This window comes from Panicum virgatum, chromosome 5N (genome assembly GCF_016808335.1).
Source record: "Panicum virgatum strain AP13 chromosome 5N, P.virgatum_v5, whole genome shotgun sequence".
In the NCBI taxonomy this organism is placed as follows: Eukaryota; Viridiplantae; Streptophyta; class Magnoliopsida; order Poales; family Poaceae; genus Panicum; species Panicum virgatum.
Genome location: NC_053149.1, coordinates 56,270,667 through 56,298,062, shown reverse-complemented (window position 1 = coordinate 56,298,062; position 27,396 = coordinate 56,270,667). Strand labels below are relative to the sequence as shown.

General features: G+C 51.4%; 3 protein-coding genes and 1 long non-coding RNA gene across 7 annotated transcripts; 2 read left to right on the top strand and 2 right to left on the bottom strand.

Annotated features, from left to right (window-relative positions):
- Window positions 1–12,992: 12,992 nt before the first annotated feature.
- Window positions 12,993–13,788, top strand: LOC120674966 (translation initiation factor IF-2-like). The gene is made up of 2 exons (XM_039956060.1): window positions 12,993–13,680; window positions 13,766–13,788. The coding sequence occupies exons 1-2, from the start codon at window positions 12,993–12,995 to the stop codon at window positions 13,786–13,788; spliced, it is 711 nt and encodes a 236-aa protein (XP_039811994.1).
- A 4,282-nt stretch (window positions 13,789–18,070) lies between these two features.
- On the top strand, window positions 18,071–24,842 carry LOC120675546 (lysM domain receptor-like kinase 3). 3 transcript variants are annotated; one of them, XM_039956745.1, is made up of 11 exons: window positions 18,071–18,831; window positions 21,112–21,183; window positions 21,537–21,827; window positions 22,029–22,174; window positions 22,254–22,343; window positions 22,453–22,558; window positions 23,456–23,607; window positions 23,689–23,786; window positions 23,876–24,026; window positions 24,190–24,338; window positions 24,462–24,603. In XM_039956745.1, exons 1-10 carry the CDS (start codon window positions 18,195–18,197, stop codon window positions 24,301–24,303), a joined length of 1,857 nt encoding a protein of 618 aa, XP_039812679.1. In that variant the 5' UTR covers window positions 18,071–18,194; the 3' UTR covers window positions 24,304–24,338; window positions 24,462–24,603. The 3 variants fall into 3 exon arrangements, with proteins under 3 accessions (XP_039812679.1, XP_039812680.1, XP_039812678.1); XM_039956746.1 differs by lacking the exon at window positions 24,462–24,603 and adding an exon at window positions 24,339–24,461 and having other exon boundaries at window positions 24,190–24,297; XM_039956744.1 differs by having other exon boundaries at window positions 18,072–18,831; window positions 24,190–24,297; window positions 24,462–24,842.
- LOC120675547 lies at window positions 19,390–20,147 on the bottom strand. The gene is made up of 2 exons (XR_005675388.1): window positions 19,902–20,147; window positions 19,390–19,823 (listed from the first exon to the last, which is right to left on the bottom strand). It is a non-coding gene; the product is annotated as an uncharacterized LOC120675547 (long non-coding RNA).
- A 633-nt stretch (window positions 24,843–25,475) lies between the features above and the next one.
- Window positions 25,476–26,621, bottom strand: LOC120672055 (acyl-coenzyme A thioesterase 13-like). 2 transcript variants are annotated; one of them, XM_039952347.1, is made up of 3 exons: window positions 26,176–26,621; window positions 25,925–26,065; window positions 25,476–25,816 (listed from the first exon to the last, which is right to left on the bottom strand). In XM_039952347.1, exons 1-3 carry the CDS (start codon window positions 26,446–26,448, stop codon window positions 25,646–25,648), a joined length of 585 nt encoding a protein of 194 aa, XP_039808281.1. In that variant the 5' UTR covers window positions 26,449–26,621; the 3' UTR covers window positions 25,476–25,645. The 2 variants fall into 2 exon arrangements, with proteins under 2 accessions (XP_039808281.1, XP_039808280.1); XM_039952346.1 differs by having other exon boundaries at window positions 25,476–26,065.
- Window positions 26,622–27,396: the final 775 nt, after the last annotated feature.

Sequence of the window (27,396 nt, the reverse complement as noted above, 5' to 3'; positions counted from 1 at the left end):
AGTTTAAAATAAGTTGAGCCGCACATAATCACGAAGCTCGATTGAGGAAGTACGCTGCCTCCCCCCAGCCCGGCCCTGTATGTCCGTCGTTAATCCAAGCAACCGCGCTGCTTGTGACCTAATCTATGTCATCAGTCCTGTCACTTTCCAACTCTTCTCTCAGGTCTGTTACGTTACACGGCACTGACAGGCTGAGCCATACGCCACGTGAGTGCCCGGGTCATTTGGACAAAGAGCGGTTACCAACTCCCTGATATCAATTTCCCTGCGCATCCTCTTTGGATGTTGATTCTGTTGTCTAAATTAGAAATTTGTATGATTGCACGAAAAGGCCTGATACGTTTCCATATATATAATCTTCACCTTACCTGCTTCCTTCACGGCAACAAACGATGGTCACAAGCTCTGCTGATAAAGGTTTTTTTTTTTTTGAACATAACTCTGCTGATAAAGGTCTGGCATGAGCGGGAGGTGGAGCCGGAACCTGTCAACAGGAATGTTTGTGCGTGTTGTGCTGTGCTTTTCCGGATGGCGAGAGCAAAGCTGGTAAAAAATCTGAACAAGGCCCGTACCTTACGGCCCTACGGCGTACGAGCCTGAGGGAGGGGGAGCACCAGCGCCGTCGAACCCAAACGGCGCGCGCGTTAATTAGCACGGACCGCCGGCAGGTTCCCACCGTTCGTCAGCGAAGCCGTCTGCACGCCGTACCTAGGCTAATTGCTGGCGGGCAGGAGCGCCAAACTACTCGAATCAGAGCAGAGGAAACGCCGCGCGAGCCGTGCATGTGGTCGGAGACCCCAGCGAATCGGTGCATGGTGAATGGCATGCGGCACGACGGGCCGCCGCTTTCAGGGTCAGAATCCCAAAAGGGCACGCGCATCGGTACATGCATGGCGCTGGCGCGTTCCGGCAGACCGCCGCAGCCCGGCCGCTACAACGGCCGGCCGTTGTCGTTGTCGTTTGCATCATCGTCACAATTCACGAGTTCGCGGCATGCACAAACCCACCACCCATGATGCGTTGTGCATTCATCCGAGCGTCCGGATCGGATCGGATCGGAACGCATCTACTACTGTCCCTAACTCCCTATGCGTTGCGCATCACAGTGGCAGCTGCGCGAAATGATGAGCTGCAGCCGTGCAGGGCAGGGCGTCAGGCGGCCGGACACGGCCAGCCGGCCGGCCAGGGGCCCGATTGATGGGCACGGGACAAGCCGGAGGAGCCCCCTGCCCTGGGTGGATTGAGCGCCGGCGACGCCGCGACGCCTCCTCCTCCCTCGCATCGCGATTCGTATCGGCGGCCTCTCCGCCGGCCAGGGGACCGGACCGTCCGAATCCATGTGGACGCTGGCCCTGCCGCTGCGCCCGTCAGCGCATGCACGCGCCCTGATGCCGCCGGCGAGGCCTGGCGCCCAGCGGCCCGGCCCGGGCCTGGCCGCTGCTGCCGCCTCGGCAGTCGGCAGGGCCTGCAATGCAGCTTTTTGCGCTGGGTCTGGGGCAGCGCGCACGTTTGCTCCACCGTTTTCGTCGCGGTCCGTGCGGGGTTGTTTTGGCGCTTTTTGTGGTGGAGGCCTGCCTGACCATGGCTGCATCTGCATGGCACGACTGCCGCTGCGCAGGGAGACAACTAACCTCGCCGAGGCAACCCTTTGTCCTTGTAGTTGTAAACTAAAACCTCAAAGGTTCAATGCAGCACAAGTTGGGTAATAAGAATGTAAGCAGATGCATACACAGGATTAGCCCAACTGATCAACAATACCTGTGTGAAAAACTGAAAAGCTAAGTAGTTATCATATACAATATTGGACGCCGACACAAACTAATGCAAGCACTGAGCACTTTAACCTAAGACGACACCATGACACACTCACACTTTATGCACCAAGTTCCTTTTCTTCCCTTGGCGATTGGGTTCAAATACACGCCCTAAAAGCAACTAGAACGTGAGGTCGTAAGAACAAGAAACGAATCATAGTATCATACCCTGTTTTTTCAATCGTCGTGGCGTTTGCGCTTTGCTCCCCCTCTTATTATCATCAGCACTGTCAAAAGCGCGGCTGCAGCCGCCAGCTCCCGAAACATGCTCGTGTAACTCTCCGCAGGCGGCGCCGCCGCCGCTTCTTCCTGGTCGCCGTCGTCGCGGAGCAGCACGACCAGCGCGAGCGCGCCATCCGGGTGCTGCCCGGACTCCTCGCCGCCGTCCTTGCCCTCGGGCGGCGGCGGCAGCAGCAACGCGCGCGAGCGAAACGCCCACAGCTCGACCGCGACGCGGCGCGTCAAGCTGGCCCCTTTGGGAATCGTCACGTGATGGGCGTCCCGGAAACTCCCCCACCCCTGGCCCATGAACCGGTAGTGCTTGTCGCCCTTCCACAGCTTGCACGTCATCTCGTACTCGCGGCCGTGGCGGTCGAGCGCCGTCACCGGCATCCCGCCGGGGGTCCGGAGGCGGGCCTTCTCGGCGTCCGTGAAGGCTCGGGAGATCGGGCTCCGGCCAGGGAGCTCCAGGCGGTTCTGGTTGACCCGGGCATCGGTAGACTGCAGCCGCTTCGTGTCCACCAACCGCGGGGCGGACGCCCCGAGCTCGGACAGGCGGGCCAGCAGCGCGTCGCTGACTTGGTTGTCGCCGAACTTGAAGTCATGGCATGCCGCCGCCGCCTCTCCGTCGGCCATCGCCGCTGCGCGCACCAGCGGGGGCGACGACGTGTCGCCCGTTCTATCCTTGCCGTGACCAGGGGCGGACCCAGCATAAGACATGGGTGTACACTATTGGATATGTGTCGAATATATGTACAGTTCGGTTACGACTGGAGTTGAGTTGTAAATTTGGAAGATTAGGGATAGAGTTTGGGTCGTACTTTATATCCCTAGGGCCTATAAATATGAGAGCACTGCTGTGTAACCGTGAGATGACTTGGCGGTTGGTTTGGGCTGCGGCGTGGCCGTGGTAGTGCCCGGATGCCGGTGTAGCAGTAGTTTATGGGGAGGAGCGCCCGTAGTCATGCCCCGAGGATGTAGGCACATCGCCGAACCTCGTTAAAAAACATTGTGCCTCGGTGTCGTTCTCGTTCATGTGATCTTGTGATTTGGTTTTGGGTCTTGGGGTTATCGTTTCCGCGCAATTATTCTAACATACACCCCACCCAATAATTTTTGCAAACGAAATCGAAGTTAGTAGGTAATATATTGTAACTGGATTAATTTGGATCCGAATACAAATAGTTTTGTTAGGGTTTGAGGACGCTCGTCGCGGGCAAAGGGGGATCTATTCCCCGCATATGCGAGGGGGCGCGGCACATCCCAGAAGGCAGAGCCAGCCGCCGCCCGCCCTTGCTCCCCCGCCTCCCGGGCTCCGGCGCCTCCGCCGCCACCCTCCACCGCCACCCTCCACCGCCGCCGACGCCAACCGAGCTCGTCGTCGAGCCGTCCAGCCGCCGCCGCGCCGCCTCTTCTCGCCCCCGCCGCCGGCACCGCTCACCGGGGGTCCGGCCCCGGCCGGCCGGCGGCGCTCCCGCGCCGCTGCGCCCTCCGCCGGCCGAACCGCCTCCGCCACCGGGCCGCCGCCGCCGAGCCCTCCTCTAGGTCCGGCGACCCCGCCCCACCCCCAGCAATCCGGATTCATAAGGCCGCCGCCGACCTCGCTGGCGGCCGCTCCGCCCACCAACCACCGCTCTGCGGCCACCCCCCACCGCCGCCGAGCTCGGGGAAGAAGAAGAACATGGGCTTCTTCCCCCCTTCTGCGATAGCGCTGCTTTTTTTCGCTCGCGAGATAAATAGCTTTTCCGGGCAAAGGGCGTGGCGTGTGAGGGGGGGGGGGGTGATATTGGAGACCAATGCAATCGGACTCACGCAATTATTGAAAATTTCGATTGACGAACGAAGAACACGTTGCTTGCTATAATAGATATATAGATAGAGATAGAGATAGAGATAGAGATTTGAAACTCAACTTAACGTTTATTCTTCAGGTGGCTTGAGCAAAACTATGTCCTGCAATATAATAGCTTTTTTTTTGAAAAACAGTAGAGACGTAGATGCTCACGAACATATAATAGCTACATGTATGTAATGTAATGTGTCAACAAACTTGTGGTTGTGGTAAGCAGTCATATGAATGAATACAGATTGGCAAAGTCTTAGCACTTGCCAGGCCATGAGCCCATGAGTACTGGTTGGGCTAGGATGTAACGGTTCTGGGCCGTGGGCCGTAGCGCACAGTGATGCGATGGTTTTTGTTTCTTTGACCAATGGGATCTGCGCAACGACGGAGTCATTATCGTAGGCTGCGTTAACTCTGCAATCCGCAGTTCGGAAAAATGTATTCGTTTGTAATATGAAAACATGGCATAAATGTGACTATTCCTTGTCTTTCAAGGCAGGATTGGTGCCAGAATTGCTGAAGAACTATCGGTGCTATTTCCATCACCTTTCTACTATGAAAACTGTCTGAATTATTACAGGAAAGTAACGAATGCTGTGAGTAATGTCTTTTTCACTCCGAATGGTTTTTACTATCCTAGTAGTTACTTTTTTTATTATCACCAATGAAAAAGATGCAACACACCAGACAGAAGGCCAGACAAAAGAGAGGTGCGGAGGGTTCCTTTTCGGTGACCTAACACATGAGCAGGGTCCCTTAACAAGCTGGACGCGGACAGGAGAAGGCAGCACTACCTGACTGTACCCCCAACACGTATCAATGCCTCCGCCCCCCCCCCCCCCCCCCCCCCCCCCGCTTTAGGTGGCGTGCCGCCTGGCTGGAGCCGCGCACTGTCCGTTCCAAATAAACAGTCGAAACTAATATATATCCATCTCATGACCAATACAATGAACTGTAGAAGCCATGGACACCTTAATTCAAGGAAAAAAGAAGCCACGAAATTCTCGGGCTGCCAAACAGTAAACGGCACTATGTTCACGTTGTATCGGGCTCCATCCCCTCCTCCACTTGCAGCGGCCGCGGGCGGCGCTCGACCCGTCCTGCCGCCGAACGGCGATCGAGCCGTGCCCGTGGCAGGTCAATTTTACGCGCGATTGGCCCTCCAGCGCCTGGCTGTATTGTATCCTACGCCACTTGGGTTCGTTGGGGTCGTCGGGGCGTGGCGGGCCAGAGTCGCGACGCCGACGCGTCCGTGCCCGGCCCATCCACCCGCACCATTGCGTTACGGTCGCAAGCAAGCCATGTTCGCCACCAAATAGTGGGGATAGAATAGGTAGATGGAACCATCGTCCAGCGGCGTGGCCCGAGGTGGTAGTATTTCGCCATCTCCTTCCGTCGCCGCCCGGGACCGACCGGACGCGCGTAGTGCACGGTCGGGTGGTGCGGGATTAACGGCAGCTCCGGCCGTCCTTGGACGTGTAACGTAAACGGCGGCCAGTACGCTGTATAATTCGCGCGCCGGCCGTCGCCTACGCGGCGGCTGGTGGTGGTACAGAGACGAGTGAAAAGCGTGGCAAGCGTACGGCGGGGCGAGCAGAGAGCTGGCTGTCGGCCGGGGAAGCGGGGGCGTGCGCGCGGCCGGGGAAGCCGGCAGCTAGTTAGCTAGGCCGCACCGAGCTAGCAAGCAGGGGCGCGGGGGGACGACGTGCGGGCGCCGGAAAAGAGGGCGGCGACGGCGAGGAGCACGGAGGAATGCAGCCGCCCGGCGCCCCGGGGCCGGGGCCACACGATGACACGGCACTGTAGTGCACACAGCAGAAAGGTACTAGTCGTTCGCCACCAATTGTCAGCAGCACGTGCCGTCGCTAGTGTCTTGCCAACCGGAACTCTGCTTCCTTGCCGCCGCCGCCGGCGGGCGGCTGCAGCTCACCATCAATCAGTGCGCCGCCAGTCGCGTCCCATGCGTGTAATCATGCTCTCGCTCTCATCATTAAGCCACTGATCGAGCTCTTACAGCGCCCACCCACAGACATGCTTCCATCGACGGCGCGCGTGCGTACCCATCACTTGGATACGTTGTTATCCACCAGAATCACCCCATCCACGTGGCCGCCACATGATCCGCAGCCGCGCTAGGACCCTACCACTACTATAATCATAGAACCCGTCTGATGCGGGGGAAAATATTCGGACAGCGAGCACGCGCCTCGACCGCCGTATAGAACCACCAGCCAAAGGCCCGGAGCCAGCAGCGCACGCACGCGAGCCTGCCGCTTTATGCTTGTGCTATGCTCAGCGGCAGCAGGGAGACGTTGAGCTTTGCAAAGCGAGCAGCAGGCAGATCCCATCTCGATCAACCGTTGGGGTTCTACAGTGTATGTGCGCCGTACGGATTCCCCACAGAAACTCCGGAAATTATCGGGCTTTTTGGGGCCGGGCCCAGCCCACCGGCGGGAGTGGGAGGTGGCAGCGCGCCGCGCGCCTCCACCCCGGCACCTCGCCGCTGCCCGGGCCGCGCTAATTTACGGTGAAGTGTAGGGACCCTTCCTACGGTCGATATTTCGCCCGTGGCTTTTTTCTATTTATATAATTTTTTTGTCGTTTTCTGATTTAAAAAATTTAAAAAAAATACAAGAAAAATTTTGGAGACCAAAAAACATTTCAAGCAAAATAGAGAGTAGAAAAAATTTTCAAGAAAAAACTGGATAGCAGAAAAAATTCAAGAATTTTTTTTGCATCATTAAAAAAATATTCATCCGAAAATCAAAGGAGTTCAAAAAAATTTGTGAAAAAAATTTTGCAAAAAAAAAATTGCCTGGGCGCGGCAGCTCCGGGGCCGTCGGAGAGAGGCGGAGGTGCCCGCCGCCGCGGTGCTCCCCTCCATCCGCTCCGCCGCCGCCGCCCGCGGAGCCCGCCTGTAGGGTCGAGATGGCGGACTAGAGGGGGGTGAATAGTCATTTCTAAAACTAATTGCGCCGGCTAACCGAAACTTATGCGGAATTGAAACTATTCGCTTAGCCAAGACTTCACCCCTCTAACTAGAACTCGAAGGCACCTCCAAAAAGATCCTACACAAAGCGAATGGAGTGCCAAGCTAGTAAGAGCTCTCCTGACAATTCTAATGCCAAGTCATACAAGTCTAAGCACTAGTACTTCACAAACCGGGGGAGCTCCTACACAATTCTAATGAGCAAAAGCACAAAGCCAAACCTAAGCCCACTAGATGCTCAAGGACAAGGATACACGATCCAAATCCAAGAGCTCAACTTGCTTAGCTACACAATCTAAGCAAGAGCAACTAATTAAGCTACACAAGCTAACTAGTTACACTAGGATCTCTACTTCTAGCTACACAAGCAAGAAGATAATTACCAAGCTACACAAGCTAACTAATCACTAGAGAGCAACTACACAAGCACAAGATATAGATGAATGTAAATACAATGCTTGTGATTTGGAGAATGCAAACCACCGAGAATAGTAGACAAAATTGACACGGTGATTTTTATCCCGAGGTTCACTTGGTTGCCACAAAACTAATCCCCGTTGAGACAAGCTCCAAGGTTGCCGCCGATCCTCTTGCTAGTGGTGACTCTCAAGTCACACTCTCCCACGTGGAGTGCTCACACCGAGCTCTAGCACATGATCCGGCCGGACCACTTGTTGCTCTTCACGTCTCGCTCAACTAGAGTTGCTCTTCGCGGCTCCCACGGGGTGAGCACAATACCCCTCACAATCTCTTCTCCGAAGCACCGCACAATCTTCTTGCGGGCTTCAACGGAGCCTCTTGCCACCAAGCCGTCTAGGAGGTGGCAACCTCCAAGAGTAACAAGCACACCGGATTGCAACACGATCACCTAGTGCCACTCGATGCAAACTTTCAAAGCAATCGCACTAGAATCGCTCTCTCACTCGATCGGATGATTACTATCAAGTTAGAGTGAGTAGAGGGCTCTCAAGCACTCTCACACATGGACACCAAGTCCCCAAGGTGCTCAGCCACCTCAAATGGCCGGCCACACCCTCTATTTATAGAGGAGGCCCCAAACTAGCCGTTACACTCAAATCCCGTGGAAACTGAGTTTTCACGGACTGTCCGCCTCACAAAAACCGGACTGTCCGCCATTCAAACCCAACGGCTAGATCTTCATTGATTATGTGTCAGAGTCGACCGTTAGAGCCACGGGCGGACTGTCCGCGCCCCTAGGGCGGACTGTCCGCGGTTCAAAACTTCGAACCAACCGATTTGCAAACGTCTCTGACTGAATCTGGAAGTGACCGGCGGACTGTCCGCTCCCCAGGGGCGGACTGTCCGCAGGTCAAAAAGTGAGCACACACAGAAACCGCAGTGTTTCTGTCCCAGAATTTTCAGTAGGGGGCGGACCGTCCGCCCCCAAGAACCGGACGGTCCGCAGTTCATTTTGGACACCCAATACAGAACTATCAAGTTTCTGCGCCCGTTTCAGCTTTTAAAGGCGGACCGTCCGCCCCCATGGACCGGACGGTCCGCAGTTCATTTTGGACACCCAAGACAGAACTACCAAGTTTCTGCGCCCGTTCCAGCTTTTAAAGGCGGACGGTCCGCCCCCATGGACCGGACGGTCCGCAGTTCATTTTGGACCACCAACAGAGCCAAAAACAGTTCTGTTCGAGCTCATCCGAGATAACGACTTACCGTCCGCCCCCCTTGAGCGGACCGTCCGCGCCCCTTGAGCGGACCGTCCGCAGGTATATTTCCAGCAGAAATGTACCTCGGTAAAACAGTCATAACTCTTAGCTCCGAAGTTCAAATTAGGTGATCTTGGACTCTATGGAAAGCTAATTCAGAGGGCTACACAACCCAACTGAATACTTGATCCAAAACACAATGGATCAAAGCAGTATTCCACTCCAAGAGACCACCTAATTTCCGGAGAAAACCGAAAAACCTTTCTTGCTTCCCAAAGTTGATCAACATCAACTCCAACTCTTTCTCCTTTGCAAATGTGCCAACACAACCACGTGAACAACACCATATGCATGTGTGTTAGCATTTCACAATCATTTTCAAAGGATTTTCACTTGATCACACCACGCCACTCGATTCTAGCAACAACGCAATGTTAGATCGCTCAAGTGACACTAAATCACCGATATGCAAACAAGTTTGCCCCTCTTGATAGTACGGCCATCTATCCTAAATCCGGTCATGCACTTCTCTACACAACCTTTGACTGGTGAAATGAAATGCCCTACAAGTCATACCTTTGCCTTGCGCATTCCATTTCATCTTCCCAAATATTGATGCCACACAAGCACCAAACTCCATCAAGTCTTTTGATCATCATCATGAGTCAACACTTGGCTTGATCTTTCTTGAATGATATGATCCACTCCATATCATCACATGACCTCTTTGGTCCATCGATCTTGACCTTGCTCGCTCTTCACCGTTGTCTCGGTCCATCGGCGCCAAATCTTGCCCAAGCTTCACCGCCTCGCGGTCCCTCACTTCAAAGCCTTGACTTGCCCTTCTCCATTGCAACCGGTCCATCAAGCCAAGCCTTGTCTTGATCTTCTCCACTTTGGTCACATAACTTCATGTCATGTCTCATATGCAATGAGTTCCTCCATCACACTATATGAGCATAGCATCAACCCTTAGCCATTTCTCCTCCATGGCACATGTCGCTCATATTAGTGTCTTTGTGTGGACTAATCTCCTGTGTATCTCGACATAAACACTTATTAGTCCACCTAAGTTGTCACTCAATTACCAAAACCAAACAAGGGCCTTTCACCGCCGCCGCGCCGCTCCCCTCCGTCCGCTCCGCCGCTGCCGCTCGCGGTGCCCGCCGTTGCTGCTCGCGGTCCCCGCCATCGCGCCGCTCGTCTTGGTTGGGCGGAGCGGTTGGCCCGTCAAGGTTGGCCCGCCGCCATGGATCTGCCTGGGTGGGAGGCGCGTGAGGAAGAAAGAGGGGAAAGCGGAAAGGGGAGCAGAGGAAAAGGTGGGGCGCGTGAGGAAGGGGGCGAGCGTCCGTGGAGTCTAACGAGTGGGTGGGATCGACCGTGAGATTGTAAAATTAAGTTGACTGTATAATCAGCATCCGTGGAGTGGGGGTGGTGGGCGAGGTGTGAAGCTGGCCGGACACCCCACGTGCGGGGGGGGGGGGGGGGGGGGGTTTGGCCGCATCCGGCGTGGGCCTAGGCAAGCTGTTAACGGCGACGTCCAGCAACCTCCTGCTCCCGCCGTTGTTAATGCTGCTGCTGCAGTGAGAATGATTTGCCCGTGTAGTGATGAGATTTTATTTATATGCACTCAAAATTCTAAAATTTTACAAAATTCTTCATCACATCGAATCTTTGAACGTACTCATTCTGTTCCTTTTTAACTGTCGTCGTCGGTGTGCGTGCCATAAGTTTGACTCGATTTGTAGAAAAAATATACAACAATTGTATCTCCAAATAAATTTATTAAAAAACTAGATTAAAAGATCTATCTAATGATATTAATTATGTATCATAAATGTTAATATATTTTTATATAAAATTCATCAAAGTTTCTTCTCAGGAAGCGAAAGCGACAGTTATTTAGGGACGGAGGGAGTATATATAAAATATTAAATGTAGTTAAATAAAATAATTAATTATATAGTTTGACTATAATTTGCGAGACGGATCTTTTGAGCCTAGTTAACCCACGGCGGGACAATAATTACCAAATACAAATGAAAGTGCTACAGTATTTTACATCCAAAAATTTTCGCATCTAAACAAGGCCTAAGATTAATTAATTTTTCGAATGTCTCCATAAACTTCAGCGTTACTCGCACACCCCCGGCCTATTCGGCTATTAAGGGTGTGTTTAGTTGGTGAAAAAGTTTGGGTTTTGATACTGTAACACATTTCGTTGTTACTTGACAAATAATATCCAATTATGGACTAATTAGGCTTAAAAGATTCTGCTCATGATAATCAATTAAATTGTGTAATTAGTTTTTTTAGCTGCATTTTATACTTCATATATGTGTCAAAAATTCGATGTGACGGATGCTATAGAAACTTTTTTTGAGAACTAAACACCCCCTAAGAGAGAGATGAGTTGATGCCAGGCGAGAGGTGAGAATGAAAGATGAAAAAAAAGAGGAAAATCGCTAGGAGGTGAGAATGAAAAAAAATGAAAGAGGAAAAAAAAGAGAGTAGCAGTACGAGTCTAGACTTGCATCCCTAGGAGGCCATAAAAGGTAGACCCAGGCGTTGGTTGCCGACGTGGTGGGCCGTGAAACTGTCAAGCAGGAGGCAACAGCGGAGCCATGGCCTTTTCCTGTGGACCATGGATCAACGCCCCCACAGTACTGTTTTTTTGAATGAACCTCATAAGATAGTGCGAGTTTCATTGATATAGAAGAGAAAATATAAGTCTACGGCCCTGGGAGACCATAGCCAGGAAATAAAAAGAAATTGAAAAAAACAAAGATTCGCCCGGTTGGATTGGGATGTCAACACGGGTAACACAACAACTCAACTCGGTTGGATTGGGTCATCAACACGAGGAGAACTCGAAACTACCTCCAGAGGCCCAGTGGTAACCACTCCACACAAAACGGCAACAAAGTCGAAACAGTATAGCAGCACCCATCCGCACTTCACACTCTTGTAATCGTCGAAAAACTTCGGTGTGACCCGACGTTGAAAAAGAACAAAGAGGCGGACACCACCGCACCAAGAGGGTCGCCGCCATGCAGGATCCTTCGCCGCGATGCCGCTGCAACCAAATGCACCACCCGACGAAGTGAACAACACTGGATTCGAGCCACTCGTAGACTGCCACGCAGTCGCCACCACGATAACACAACGCGCGGGGGCCTCGCCGCTTCTGCTGTTGGACTCCACCTCTCACATCTGCACACGGGGGCTTCGCCACACCCGTCACATAACTCTACGCCCAGGATCCGTTTCAGAAGTCACCATCGGAGTGGTGAACAAAGATGCCCCGTTCCACCAGGTCTCTAACAAACCGCCATGCCAACGCCTCAGTTTCGATTTTGCCTCGTTGCTTTACCCTCGCATCTAGCCACCGCCGCCATAACGGCGAGACAGGGAAGTCGCTTGTGCCATCTTTTGACGTTGTACCGCACCAAGAGGCCACAGCCAGGCTGAGCAATCCGCCGCAGTCCGCTGCAAGCCAAGTTGTCCCATGATGCCGGTGCCGCGAGCGCCATCATCCGACATCGTCCCACACCGCACTGACCGTTGCCAAGCAACGCCAGCCGCCGCGGTCCGCTGCAAGCAGTCAACCGATAATCAAGCAACAACCCCTGGCCGCCACCAAGGCAGCGATCGCCTCCGCGTGGGCTTAGCAACACCCTTCCATCTTGCTAAGCAGCGGAAATATCGACCCCCAGTAGAAGCCGCTAATGACCAAGGACCGGCGAAGCCACACATCGAGCTGTGTCTCTAAAGATGACACCTTCAAGAAGGGCACGACGCCAAGAGTGCCGCCGTCGCTCGTCAGAGGACAGGGTTTTCACCCAGAGAACCCAGTGCAGCAGAGTTATAGCTCAAAAATGACGCCCCCAACGAGGAAAACGACGTCAAGGACGCCGCCGTCATCCCACCAGCAACGCCGGCGAGGGCTTTCGCCCAGAGCATTCCAACCCCAAACTGCACGCGCATGGCGTGGCAAAACTGACACCAAGGCCACGACAGCCCGTCCGGGACGACACCGCCGCCGCGCCTCCACACGCCATGCCGCCGAACTGCACTTCCACTTTGATCGCCGCAAGTAGTGTCGCGCAACCATGCCGCACGCCCGCCACCGAGGCTGCCTCCGCGCGAGGGAAGCACTCCCACGCCGAGGCAGCCGCTGCGCGCGGGCACCTTGCCCCACGCCAACGCCGACACCGACACCGCGCGCAAGCCCCGCGCCGACACCACCGCCACGCGCGGCCCCGCGCCCCGCATTGTCGCCGCCACTGCCGGGAACGACGAACACACCGGGAACCACGCCCTGCGTTGAGGCCACTGTCACCACTTCCAGGGCGCGCGGACACCCGGTACGACGGGTCCCCGGACGCCGGACCGCCGCCTGCATCTCCGTCCGCGTGCGGCCGTCCCCCACGGCCGCAGAACCGGCCATGGGGATGGTCGATCCGGCCACCAAGTCGCCGGAGGAGCCCCGCCGACCAGCCTCGCCGTCTGCCGCCTGCACCGGCGAGCACCCCGGCCGCGCAGTTCCTTTGGACACAAAGCTCGCAGTCGCCGCCTTCAGCCTCCACCACGCCGATGCTGCCGCGAGCCCCCCGCCGCGGCTGCTCGCCGGCCGCACGGACGCCGCACGCCCCGCGTCGAGGCCGTTGCCGCGCGAGGGCAGCTCGCTCCACGCCGATGCGCGCAGCCCCGCGCTTCGCACCGTCACCACTGAGGATGCCAAGAAACGAGGACACCAACTCCGCCGCACGCGGAATCCTGCCGCATCGACTCCACCACCGCAGCCTCCGTTGGCCTCGCCGCCGGCGCTCCATGCCAGATCCGGCCGTGGAGGGCCCGGATCCGGCCATCGGTGCCGCGGATCCGGCGCACCGCCCGCGCACAGCAACTCGACGCCGGCTGACAGCGCGCCGCCCCCGCACGGCGGAGCTCGCGGCCAGCCCATGCGAAGTCCTCGCCGCCGTCTTCCTCGGGGCTGCGCGGGCTTCCGGGCGGACACCTCCGACCACGGCGAGGAAAGAGGTGGAGATGGGCGCTACGCGGCGGCGGAGGCTGGGGGCGCCGCCGAGTCGCCCCGTGCGGAGGGCAATGCGGAGGCCCAAGCTACGCCCCACAGTATCGTGAGGACTGACCTAGCATCATCGGGTGCTTTTGGATTGCTAACCCTTTTAAACACTAGAGTATATGTAAACTGTGCAAGACAACAGACAGAGGGCTCGTTAAATGTGCTCTACCCGCCGCTTGGGCATGTTGTAGCAAAGCTCCCCCTGTTTCTGGACTATATAGTACATACTTGGATGCGCATGATTTTTTGTCCCCGTATTGCCTCTGGAGAGAGAGGGAGGGACTCAAGATGGCAACGGGTAGAAAAAACCCGCAAATCCGCGGACACCGAACCCGTTGGGCGCGGATTCGGGTCTGGGTTCGTACCCGCGGGCGCGGGTACGAATTCAAACCCGACAGGTATTTGCTAACGGATTTCAAAATTTAATACCCGAGCCCGCAAACCCGCATACCCGCTGACATGTGGGCCCAAATACATGAGTATATATAAGAGTTTCTAGGGTTTGCTGTTCCCAGGCTCCCAGCCGCCACTCACCCACCCTGACTCCCAGTCCCAGCCGCAAACCCCATCACCCCTAGCCCCTGCGCCCCCAACCCAAGTACCCAACCCCTCGGGCGCTCGGCCTCCAGGGCCGCCGGCTCCCCTCCGGCCGCCGCTCTCCCCTCCGGTCGGCGTCTCCCTCTCCGGCCGGCACTCTCCCTGGCGGGCTCGGCGTCTCGGCGGCCAGCAGCTCCCCTCCGGTCGGCCTCTCCCCCTCCGGCCGCCGCTCCAGGCCCCCTCCGGCCGCCGCTCCAGGTCCCCCTTCGGCCACTGCTCCGCAAGTTTCCCTCCGGTCAGGCCTTAGCATTCTGCCGCTGCTCCCCAGTCTCCCAACGCCAGAAGCTTCTGCTCCTGCACAGGCGCAGCTCCGCTCGGCCCCGACGCCAGGACCAGAAGCTCCTGCACGTCCACAGGTACGTCCGCCGCTCGCCCTCATGTATGTACTGCAGTGGCAGCCGCATGCATTGATCTACTCTTGTGTACACTAGATCTGCTCTTGTATATGCTTGATCTATTCGTATTGGCATGATCTGAACATGTTAATTGTTCTGCAGTTGCAATGGCTAGTACACCTAGTAGCTCCCAAGTTCCAGGCTCCCAAGCATCAGGTGCTATAGCAGCTGCAACTGATACAACAGAAGAAAATGTTGTGCACATTTCAGATGGAGAGGAACAAGCTGCTGGTCCTGGTAAAAAGAGGAAGCAATATTCTAAAGTGTGGAATGACTTCACCCAAGTGTGTGTTGATGGAAAATGGAAGGCCAAATGCAAGCATTGTGGCAAGAATCTTTCAGCTGTCTCAAGGAATGGTACAACCCATCTGAAAACCCATCTCACATCTTGTCCTTTAAATAACAAGAGGCCAGGGGATAAAATTCAAACTAATTTGCAGTTTGGAACCACTGAAAAAGGAGCACTGAGTGTAGAAAACTATGTGTTTGATCAAGAAGTGGCTAGGAAAGCTCTTTATTCCATGATTATATTGCATGAGTACCCACTGTCCATTGTTGATCACCATGGTTTTCGTAAGTTTGTTAGTGCCCTGCAGCCTTTGTTTAAAATGGGTACTAGAAACACTATTAGAAGGGACATAATGCATTTCTATGAGGGTGAGAAAAGGAAAGCTAGGATATTCTTGCAAAGGACCAATTGCCGTGTTGCTGTTACAATTGATCTTTGGACAGCTGATAATCAAAAAAGAGGTTATATGGTTGTCACTGGACATTTTATTGATGACTCGTGGATGCTTAAAAGCTGCATTTTGAGGTGATTATCTTTCTTTTCATGAATTGTTGCTTGCTGTTCAGATTTATATTTTCTATAAATTATGAACTTTAAAACTGAACTATGCTTTGTTATGTGTAGGTTTATGTATGTGCCATGCCCCCATACTGCAGAAGCTATTTGTGATGCATTGCACAAGTGCCTCCAAAGCTGGGATATTGATCGGAGGGTATCAACTGTCACTCTTGACAAAATGGCTGCATATGCGGTGCTGCGCACACATTCTCAACCTCATCGTCAAAGATGGCATGGAAATAATTGCAAGTGCACTTTCAAACATTCGAGACAGTATTGCTTACTGGGTTGCTACACCAAAGAGGTATGAAAAGTTTGAGAAAACAACACTAGATGAAAAGGTTGAATTGGTCAAGAAGTTACAACTAGATTGTAAAACTAGATGGAACTCAACCTATATCATGCTTAAGATTGCTATACCCTATAGGAAGATTTTCGAACGCTTGGGTGAGCTTGATAGGAACTATGTTTGTCCACCACCAAATGACTGGATATTTGCTAGTACAGTTTGTGATAAATTAAGATTATTCTATGACCTCACTGAGCTGTTTTCCTGTACTAAATATGTGACAGCCAACCTTTTTTCCCCTAAAGTATGTGAGATCAAACTTAAAATCAAATCTTGGGAGCATGATGAGCATGAAAAAATTAGGGAAATGTCTGCTGCCATGATAGAAAAATATGACAAGTATTGGACTGATATACATGGTCTTATGGTTGTTGCTGTCATTCTTGATCCACGTCTTAAGATGACAATGCTACATGCTTGCTATATTGCCCTTTTTGGTGAAGAAAATGCTGAAATTTATGTGGAAGAGGCTCATGAATTGCTATCTGATTTGATGAAACACTACCAAGTTAAAGAACATGACTATGTGGGTACATCATCTAGTGGTGCTAGTTCTTCAGTTGATGCAGCTGCTGTGTTATCAATTTTTAAAACTCTTGCTGCAAATAAGAAGACTAATAGCTATGTTCGAAGTAAGAATGAGCTAGATCGCTATTTGTATGAAGAAACTCTTCCTCATGATGATAATTATTTTGATATCCTTGATTGGTGGAAGTTGGAGGGAACCCATTATCCTACTTTGAGGCAAATTGCTCGGGACATCCTAACTATTCCAATCACAACAGTAGCTTTTGAATCAGCTTTTAGCACTAGTGGAAGGGTTTTGAGTGAGCATCGCAGCCGTCTTACTCCTAAGATATTGGAAGCTTTGATGTGTGGGCAAAGTTGATTTCGTCACACTCTCAAAGGTAGTACTGTATTGCATTGTATTTTTCATATTAGAACTATAAACTGCAGCTACTAATGTATTTGAAACTTGATTGTACGGGTACGGTATTGTTTTATGCCCGTAGCGGGTTGCGGGCGCGGGTTTTGGCTTGCGGGTGCGGGTTTATCAAACCCATATCCGCGTGGATTTTACCTGTTGCCATCTTGAGGAGGGACTGTGTGAGCGAGCCTGTGACCGGAATTCCTTTCCACGTCTTCAACCACACGGAGTCAAAATAGAGCCCTTGTTAAGATCTTAAAATTTTACATAAAAAAACATCACATCGAATATTTAGACACATGCATAGAGTACTAAATAAAATCTATTTGCAAAACTTTTTGCATGGATAGATTGTAAATCGCGAGATGAATCTAATAAGCCTACTTAATCCATGATTTGCAACAGTGATGTTACAGTAACCATCCGCTAATTATGGATTAATTATGAATTAATTAGCCTCATTAGATTTGTCTTGCAATTTACAACTCATCCGTGCAAAAAAAATTATAAATAGACTTTATTTAGTACTCCGAAATAGTAAGATTCTCTTTAAAAAAAATTTACGCCAAAATGATCTAAACACGAATATAGGTTTATCCCCAACCACCAGTACTGGTTCGTGTAGTTTTTTTTTAGACAACTGGTTCGTGTAGGTTTAACTATAAAATTTGTGTTTCAAGTTTCAACGCTGCCATACCTAACTAGTGGTTAGTACTATGTGACAGATGCCGGTTAAACATATCTTTAGATATAAAGATGGGAAATTATGCGTCTATCATTGCCACTTGAGTTTCTCATATTTTGCTTTTAGTTGGAAATTTAGCATGTTTTCATCTTTTTGCTGATTTTCTTCAATCCAATACCTCATCTGCCAAGATGTCGTAGCAGCCTCCTTGCCACCGCCACCAACTGCCTCATGTTTTCATATCATTACGGTCATGGGCATCAGTATAATTGACCGGCGGTTACTAGTCTCTTATGATCGGCAGTATCCCTATTACAGTAGAAGAAGAGCTCAAATGCAAATTGCTCTATTGGACATTGCATGCGAAAGAAATCAAGTGACCAAGCTTCTCCAACCACTCGAGTGATTCTATCTTTCCCGTTTATCAACGAGCTTTCTCTAGGGGATTATCGAAGAAAACTTGAGTCAACTGTGAGTCCACATAACATAAGCGAAAGGGAAGAGACATTCAGGGGTATTATGGGCAAATCTAACAGCGCCACCCTCCTCCCGTTCCCGTCTGTTAATTAATTAGCGTCGCGTGGCCGTGCGCGCTAATTAACCGCGTCTTGTTACTAAAAGCGGCGTCCCGTTCCCCCGCAGCGTGCGTCCAGTGACCCGACCACGCGAAGCATCCAGCTTCGCTCAACTCTGCTCGCCACTGCCACCCTCCATGCCCCACCACCACCTCGCCGCCTCGAGGCCAGAACCCTAGCAGCCCCCAATGCCGCCCCACCGCCTCCTCCCGCTCCTCGCCCTGCTCCTCGCCGTCTCCGGCGCCGCAGCAGCCGGGGGGAACGCCACGTCGGCGCCGCTCGCCTGCTCCGAGCTCTCGCGCGTCTGCACGGCCTTCCTCGCGTTCCCGGCCGCCGGCGCGGGGGCCGACAATGCCACCCTTCTCGAGTCCATGTTCGACGCCGCGCCGGGGGACATCACCGCCGACGCCGCGGCCAGCCCGGGGTACGCCTTCGTGCGCAAGAACTGCTCCTGCCTCCCGTCGCGCACCTACCTCGCCAACACCACCTATACCATCCCCTCCTCCGCGGCGGCCTCGGGGGCGCCCAACGCCACCGCGGCCGACGTCGCGGCCGCGGCGTACGCGGGCCTCGCCGTGCCGCCGCCGGGTGGGGCGGCGCAGCGGCCGCCGCGCCCCGGTGCCGTGGTGGCGCTCCACCTGCTCTGCGGCTGCTCGTCTGGCCCCTGGAACTACCTCCTCAGCTACGTCGGCGTCGAGGGGGACACGGTGGAGTCGCTGTCGAGCAGGTTCGGGGCGAGCATGGATGCCATCGAGGCTGCCAATGCCATGGCCGGCCCGGACCCCATCACCGCCGGGAAGGTGTACTACATCCCACTCAACTCAGGTGAGCGATCCCAATGTTAGCGATCATTTCGGACTAATCGATCAAACATTTCGCTCTTTGTAGATTTCGCTGTGAAAAAAGATTGATACCCAGTTTGTTGGGTTGTTGCAAGCACGGATCTCTAAATAATTACTACTCGTTATGAAGTACGGGTTCTCTGGATTTATTGGTCTGGGCTTGTGAAGCGTACCACGGAATTCACGTTTTACTTCTTGTGGCTTCCCTGGCAATTACCAATTGTCCCAGGACCATTGTTGTGGACACGCACGGTGAATGATTGTGTCAAAATTGTACAGATAGATGTGCTCTTTAGTGAGGCGGCAGGTACTTCTTACCCAATAATCAGCTGCAACTGGGCTTGTGAAACATCAATGTGTCTAAACAAGTTCCTGAAAATTGCTACCACCGCAGACTAGTATATTGTCTTGGTTGCTCTGCTGTTACATACAAAATGGAGTAAAATAGTCTCTTACAGGTCTGGTAGCAGCATCTCTTAATGTGCTGCTATGTAGTTCTAGGTTGGCACAAGGAAATGCATGTGACATTGAGTGATTGCACTTAACACATAATACCCTGCATCTAATCTTCATTAAAAACTGAACCCAATTACACATCACACATATTATGTATCAGTAATTTGAGATATTTAACAGCAGTGATACATTGCAGTGGCGAAGCCAGCCCGAGAATTCACCTAGGGCGGACTCATACTCTAAAATTTTCGCTACTAACGACAGCTTGCATGTTTTGAGCAAAAATGGTAGAACAACCAACAAGAATCAAGATGTTACTTTTTAATAATGGAAGTATCAATAATAAATGTGATGGTTGGTCTTCATTTTCAGCAGCTTGCATTTCTTGTACAGTTTCTAGTGAATGCAGCACTTCTTGTTCTTCAGATTGAGCAATATTACCATTTTCATGAGTGCTTGGGCCCGAGTTACTATCACTTGATGACTTTCTACTACTAGAAACAAAGAAGCTTTTCAACTCTGCATAGTTAATGAATTGAATCAGTAAATTGACTATAACTAATCAAGTCAAATAATGAAGCACAGATTTGGCAATACCTAGTTTCTTATAGCGCTTCTTCTTTACTGGAATTGAAGCTGATTGCCTAGTTGTGGCGCCGCTGTTTGAACCGATCTCATCTCCAGCTGTATCTCCCCCACCCACAACGGCTTCATCTGCTCCCCCATCCATCACCAAATGAACAATATTGCAAAAATCCCCGAAAATCCAAATGACCAAATCCCCAATTGAATCGGCCAATTCCCAATCCTGGCCGGCGGGAGGCGGGCTGCTGCAGGAGGCGCCGCCGTCGAGGGTCGAGGCAGGCTGCAAGCGGCCAGGCGCAGGGCGCGCGGCCGGCGGGAGGCGCCGCCGAGGGCCGAGGCGGGCTGTGGGCGCACCGCGCGCACGGCCGGCGGGAGGTGCTGCCGCCGAGGGCCGCCTGAGACGGCCTGCAGCGAGACGGCCGGATGATCGGACGGGGCGACGGCCGGACGGCCGGGACGGGGCGAGGGCCGACAGGCGGCCGGGCGGCGGGCGCAAAGGCCAGAGGACGAGGCGACGAGCTGCTGCAGGCGCAGGCGGGCGGGGGCCGGGGGCGCGGTCATGTCGCGCGGCTGACCTGGGCGGCTGGCCAAGCGGCCACCAAACCCCACGCAAACCCTAGGCTGCGCTGGGCTGAAGCCTGAAGCGTCCCGCAGCCCAATACTCGGCCCACGAGCCACCAAGTCTCAGCCCAGTACGCGGTTGCCTGTCTTCCTCTCAAATTTCAGCGTCGTCCTCGCTTCCGGTAGGCGCCGCCGCGATTTGCTCCCTTCCCGGCGGCGTGGAGAACTGAGGTCTGAGGATACCCTCTACTGCTCGGCCAAGGGGACCTAGGGCGGCCGCCCGGGCTCGCCCTAGTGGTGGCTCCGCCCCTGATACATTGAGTTCCTCACCTGGACTGCCGTGTCCTCAGTTCAGCTGCATTCGATTGCTGAGCTTCCCAATATTATATAATGTCAGCATACATTATTTTATTGGTCAGCCTAATTCTTTGATCTAGTTTTCCTACTTCGGGGTGTTAACTTTTCTTTACTACTGTTGTCATTCTCATCATTTTTTTCCTTCTTGTAATGTTTAAAAATGAAACCTTAGCCTTACTTTCTGTCAACCTTTTACCATTTTATATTACCTCTTATAACTTTCTATCTAATGTTTGTGATGTCCTTATTTTGGAAAATATCCTCATTGACAATTCCAACCTCATCCACCTGTACCAATTTGCAGTTCCTGGACAGGCGTATGTTGCACTACCCCCTCCTGCTCCTGCCCCAGCACCAACCGATAACACATTGCCAGGTTGCTATTGTGATTTCTGACTTATTCCATAATGTTTTTAGTAGGTATTCATTGTGGAGACTTTATAATTTACAACTCATTCCTTAATGTTTTGATTTACATCGATGATATCGATGTACTATTTGTGTCATAGTTGTTTTTGATATGGCAATATGCATATTCCACATTTTTTGCTTATTTTATTTCAATTTTCTTTCTGTTATAATCCTCCTTTTTTTTTAATCCTGGTCCTATATTTCTGCTCCAAGTATCAGTGTTGAAAATTTTCAATTTTAGCGCCATTGATTATCTGCAATCAACAATATACTTTGTTATTATAATCTAATGAAATATCCTCTGGCGTACGACTGCAGAGAAACCAGATCACCATCCAACCAAATTTCCTTATGGATGGGTTATTGGCAGTATGGGAGTTGCACTTGCTTTAATTGCTGTTGCTCTCCTTGCACTTGCCCTATGGAAATTTTTTGGACACAATCTCCAAGATCCTAATAACCAGGGAAAGAGCCCAGACCAGCATAAGTTTCAACTCCTTAAGAGTGGTAGTTTCTGTTATGGTTCTGGAAGATATTTGTGTTGCCAATTCGGAAATGCGAAGCCAACAAGAGCGGATGGTGGTGATCATCATACCAGTGTCCCCAAAGGTTAGTTCACCATTCCTAAAAAAAGGGAGCTTTCTGGAGAAGGACCAAGTAGTTTCTTGAAATGGGATTCAATGCAAACCACACCTGAGATACATAGTAACGAACCCATGATTAGTATTAAACTATTACCAGCACAAATTAACTATTGTAACTTTTGTTTTGCTTGTTTCATTTAGTAACTGATTCAAGCCTCTCAAACAGGTGTGGCAGCAGATGTGTTTGATAGGGAGAAGCCCATTGTGTTTACATATGAAGAGATACTCACATCAACTGACTCATTTTCTGATGCAAATCTTCTTGGTCATGGTACATATGGTTCTGTCTATTATGGTGTTCTCCGGGACCAGGTCTGACATTAAAGCTGCCCTTTTCTATGCATAATATTCCTTGTCATTGCCTGCTCAATAGTTGAAATCTTGCCTACAGGAGGTTGCGATAAAGAGAATGATGGCCACTAAAACTAAAGAATTTATAGTGGAGATGAAAGTTCTTTGTAAGGTTCATCATGCTAGTCTGGTACGGTACTTAATAGCTATCATCCTATCACAAAATCCTAGTCTAAATTCATTCTTTGCTGTTCCATGTTTACTGAACCTCCATTTTTGTGACCCATGTTTTGTCAAAGGTAGAGTTGATTGGTTATGCAGCAAGTAAGGATGAGCTTTTCCTGGTTTATGAGTACTCCCAAAATGGTTCACTCAAAAATCATCTACACGATCCTGAAAGCAAGGGTATATCCACATCTGACACTTGATGTCCAAAGATTCTCTGGTTCTTAAATATGACTTTCAGCTTCATAAATTAGTAACATTTTCGTAAGCTATTCATTTATTAGGACTGTGGAGCTCCCAGTGTCAAATAATGTTGATAACTTTCTCGTGTATTGGTTCCAGAGCATTATGCTATCAATGTTTCAAATGCCTAACTTCTAGCCCACTTAGGGAGTGAAATATTTTCCAAGAGTAAGGAGGAGAGGAAGCCATTGGACTTTTTAAATCTTGATTGAACTGGGAGACCACTGGGAGACCACCCTAGCTTTGCCAGAAGGGGACTACCGACCATGGCTGTCCTGGACAAAATTGTTGAAACCAATTCTTATGGATGTACCCACATGGCCACATTTTTTGAGCACCTGCATTTGAGCCCGGGTGGGTGGCCTCCTTGATGGGAAACTCTATCAAACGAGCCACTGCTCAGTCCTCATAGTGACATGTTAAAACTAGGTTTGCACCACCTTGCCTGTTTGGTATGTGTGGCCTTGGACCACCAAGGTCTGCCTAGTCGCCACCTGAGTCCACATAAGCAGTCGATCATCTAGACATGTCAGTTACTCACACCATGGCTGTCAAGCCACCGCATAGCACTAGGCAGTGGTCTTGGTTGTCTTTTAAATACTGGTATTTAAGACCCAGGAACCAAAATTATACCGCAAGCTTTCTTCCTGAGCTTATTTTAGTTTATTTGACTGGTTCTTAAATTTACTACTTGAATCTTATTTTCCTCAGTAGCTACAGACTTGTCTGTGCCTCACTTGGTATTATGTTACCATTTGTTTGAACACCTAATTATGCTATCTCCACAGGATTTATTGTATTGGTTCATTTATTCCTTTTCATTATTTGTTTCAGGGTACTCAACACTTTCATGGATCTTTAGAGTCCAGATCGCACTTGATGCTGCCAGAGGACTCGAATACATTCACGAGCACACAAAGGATCATTATGTTCATAGAGACATTAAATCAAGTAATATCTTGCTTGATGGTTCCTTCAGAGCAAAGGTTAGCTGCTTTGAATTATTTGGTCCCCTTTTACTTTCATCAACTAATAAACCTTGTGTATGGCTTCTTTTGCCTTTACAGATTTCAGATTTTGGCCTTGCAAAACTAGTAGTGAAATCCAGTGATGCAGAGGCTTCTGTCACTAAGGTTGTTGGTACTTTTGGTTATCTGGCCCCTGAGTAAGTGCATTTTTGCTCTCATACTTACGATTAGAAGTGAACTTTGTCTCTAGCAATGGTATTGTAGTAATCTTTCATTGATATCTTAGATACCTGCGGGATGGCCTGGCAACTACGAAGAGTGATGTCTATGCTTTTGGCGTAGTACTTTTTGAGCTAATATCTGGAAAGGAGGCGATTGCAAGAGCTGAAGGAATGGGCACAAGCTCAAGCTCTGAAAGGCGCTCATTGGCATCAGTTGTAAGTTTCTCAGTTCATTATCAGTTGACTTCCGAATACTATAGCTTATGCCTTATCTTATCACTCAAGTAGCATATATTTTCTATTTAACTTTGTTCAAATTCCTATTTTGCTTATTTTTTCTTACTCCAAAAGCCACCAACTTTGGTTTCGTACTCTACAGATGTTGACTGCTCTAAGGAAATGTCCTAGTTCAATGTATATGGGGAACCTGAAAGACTGCATTGATCGTAATCTAAGGGACCTGTATCCTCATGACTGTGTGTACAAGGTATGAATTTTAAACTCGTACCTCATGACTGTGTGTACAAGGTATGAATTTTAAACTCGTGTACTTCTTGCAAATTAGATCTAGACTTTTCCTAGTCATCTTGCCAGCTTATTTTGTTGAACCTTTGCTCGCCGTTCTGAATGCTCTGAAATGCTTCTCCAAAGATGGCCATGCTAGCAAAACAGTGCGTGGATGAAGATCCTGTTCTACGGCCTGACATGAAGCAGGTGGTGATTGCGCTCTCGCAAATACTGCTGTCATCCATCGAGTGGGAGTCGACGCAGGCTGGGAACAGCCAAGTGTTCAGCGGTCTCGTGGCCGGGAGGTGATCCGGCCACACTGGTCCGTGATGTTGCTCTACGTGCTCTTCCCTACATATCTTACTGGTCCCTTGTCCAGTTGAGCAGTTTTTAGGTTTCTTTTGGGAGAATATCTACCATAGTGCATTATATTTGTTGGTGAGTGGTACAGTATGTAGCTACGTATGTATACAGGAATCTACCATGCAATGCAATGTCAGAATGTCACCATGTGTCGTTTCGTTTGTTCTGCTTATGCTATGCACTGGCCTGTGTGTTCTCTGCCTGAATCGAAAATCCAAGTTGAGCAGCGGCGGCGGCTGCAACGCACTTGTGAATTGGGCGCCCTTGTGAATTGTGAGTAGGTAGTTGCTAAAGGCGAAGAAACTGTACGAGCTCATTATACGCTTTACATCCCTGGGGATTTGTAACTTCAGAAAACGGAAGGCCCTTCGCCCCTTTGCTTTGTTCTGTGCTTGCAGGTGCTATAAGCTGCTGGGGTGGGAATTCCATGCGCCTCTGCTGTTCAAAAGAAAATTATACTGGCATGGAGAACGAATGAGTAATCCAATCCGGCTGCAAGAGGATCCTGGGGAAGGCGAATCTGATAGACGCCTTGCAAGTTCATTGGCACGGCGGGTCTCGGTCCCACCTCCTCCATAGATGGATGGGGTCGTGGGAGCGCAACGGAAATGCCATACCAGCAAGAAAGCAGCTTCTTTCGAAAATGCGTTGAAAATAGATAGCCACCGAGTTCTGAAATACTCTCTCCGTTCTAAATTAAATTGTAGAACATTTTAACAAATTTAGATGTATAATTTTATCATGCATCTAGATATAAGGTTTATTTAGGTGCACTCTAAATTAAATTGTAGACCGTTTTAGCAAATTTAGATGTATAATTTTATCAGGCATCTAGATATAAGGTTTATTTAGGTGCACAACAAAATTTTATGTATCTAAATTTGCCAAAACGACTTACAATATCGGATAACCAAGATAAGAGTTGCTGCTTGTGAACTGACATGTTCAGAGATGTTCACATTTGTTCAGAGCTTGCTGCTTTTGTTGCTCTTGGTTGCCCAGGCAGGTGTAATTCGTGTAATCCACTGCCTCCCGATTGCAATCAGCTCGCCGGACTCTTTCTTGCGCACCTCCACCGCCGCAGACGTCAGCTTCCCCTTCCGGTTCACCACTCGCCCCTCCATCTCGACTTCCTCCTGCGATTGAGGCCGGAACAGGTGACGCAGAATGAAGGGAGAGGGTAGAAAACGGAAGATCTGGTGTCGCGTTACTGTCGATCGGACAGGCCGCGCGCGCGCACGCACGTCGGGATGGGCCGGCGAGAAGTGGGACAGGCTGTACAGGACGGTGGCCGTGGGCGCGCCCTCCACCGTGAACGCCACCGCCGAGCACATGTTGTCCACCGCCGCCGCAATCGCCCCGGCGTGCCACCTCCCCTGCGCGTCCTGCGCGCGCGACCCACGAACAATTGAACAGGAAGCAGCAGAGCGAGTCAGATCAAGGCTCGAATGCTCGGAGGAGCGGGGGCGTGCAGAGGCTGCGGGCAGACACGCACCGTGAGCGCGGCGCGCACGCGGAGCGAGCAGACCACGCGGCCGCGCTCGGCGAGGGAGACGCGCGCGCCGGCCATCACCAGGGAGCTGAGCTCTTCGCTCGCTGCCGGCGCGGCTGAGATCGCCGGAGTACCCGACGCGGGGTCCTCCAGCCACTTCCTCGCGATGGCGGCCAGCCGCCGCGCCCTCGCCTCGTCGCCCATTCCCCGCGCGATGCCTCTGATTCCTTGCGCGTGCCGTCTAGCTCTCCGTATTTGTGCCAGAGTACTGAACATTGAACAAGACTTGTTACTTTGTGATCAGACAATTGCCCTGCTTCCAAAACTTTGCAGTACCAGCGATTTTATTAGAAATCGGGGCGGGGGAGGCGCCCGCGCAGTCAGCGATGCGCATCGGCTGGCTGGTGCCGGCCTGGAGCATGCGGCCCCTGCGGTGGCCCCATCGGTTCCCGCACGCAGCTGCCTGCGCGTGCCGGCTTATCCCTTCGCCGCCGGCAGCATATTCTCAGTTTGAGAGAACGTTTGTTTATCTATATATCTATATATATATCTTGCATAGACACAATCCACTAAACATCATTAATTATGATTTTCCTGCAACCACATGAAACCACATCATCACTTAAATCTAAACTGTTAGATTCCATTCTCTCTGTTTTCCTATACGTCTGATGATCCAACATCCACCATCTCACTCACTCACACAAGGCCCCCCACTAAGGAATTCTCTCGACATGCAGCTATGCCACCTCAGCAGCCCCACCAAATCCCCATTAGCAGATTTCACGTCACCTAGCTCTTCGCTTCTCCCTCCTGTCATCAAGAAATTTTGCAATCATTATCAATACGTCGCGTCTCTTCGTTTCTCCATGCCACCATCAATTCTTGGCTTTTCAACTGGGTAGTCATGACAACACTATTTATTTATTGCCACATCTAGCGATCCAGCGATGGCTCGGTCACCTGTTCATATCTCTCTACAAATTTCCGATCTTCGTGCGTGTGGCCGGCGGCCGCCGAGCCGCGTCATGATAGGTTCTCCGTCGAGGATCCGGAGCAGGAGGTGGAGTGGCTGTTCCGGAGGAACGTACCGCCACGGCAGCGCTGGTGCTATCGTGTGCACATCAGCAAGATCATCGGCAAGTTCATGCTGGGCTCCTTCCGCTTCCGCATTAGCGACTGCATCCTTTGCGTTGGGTCAGCGTCATCGACCGTATCGGCGGC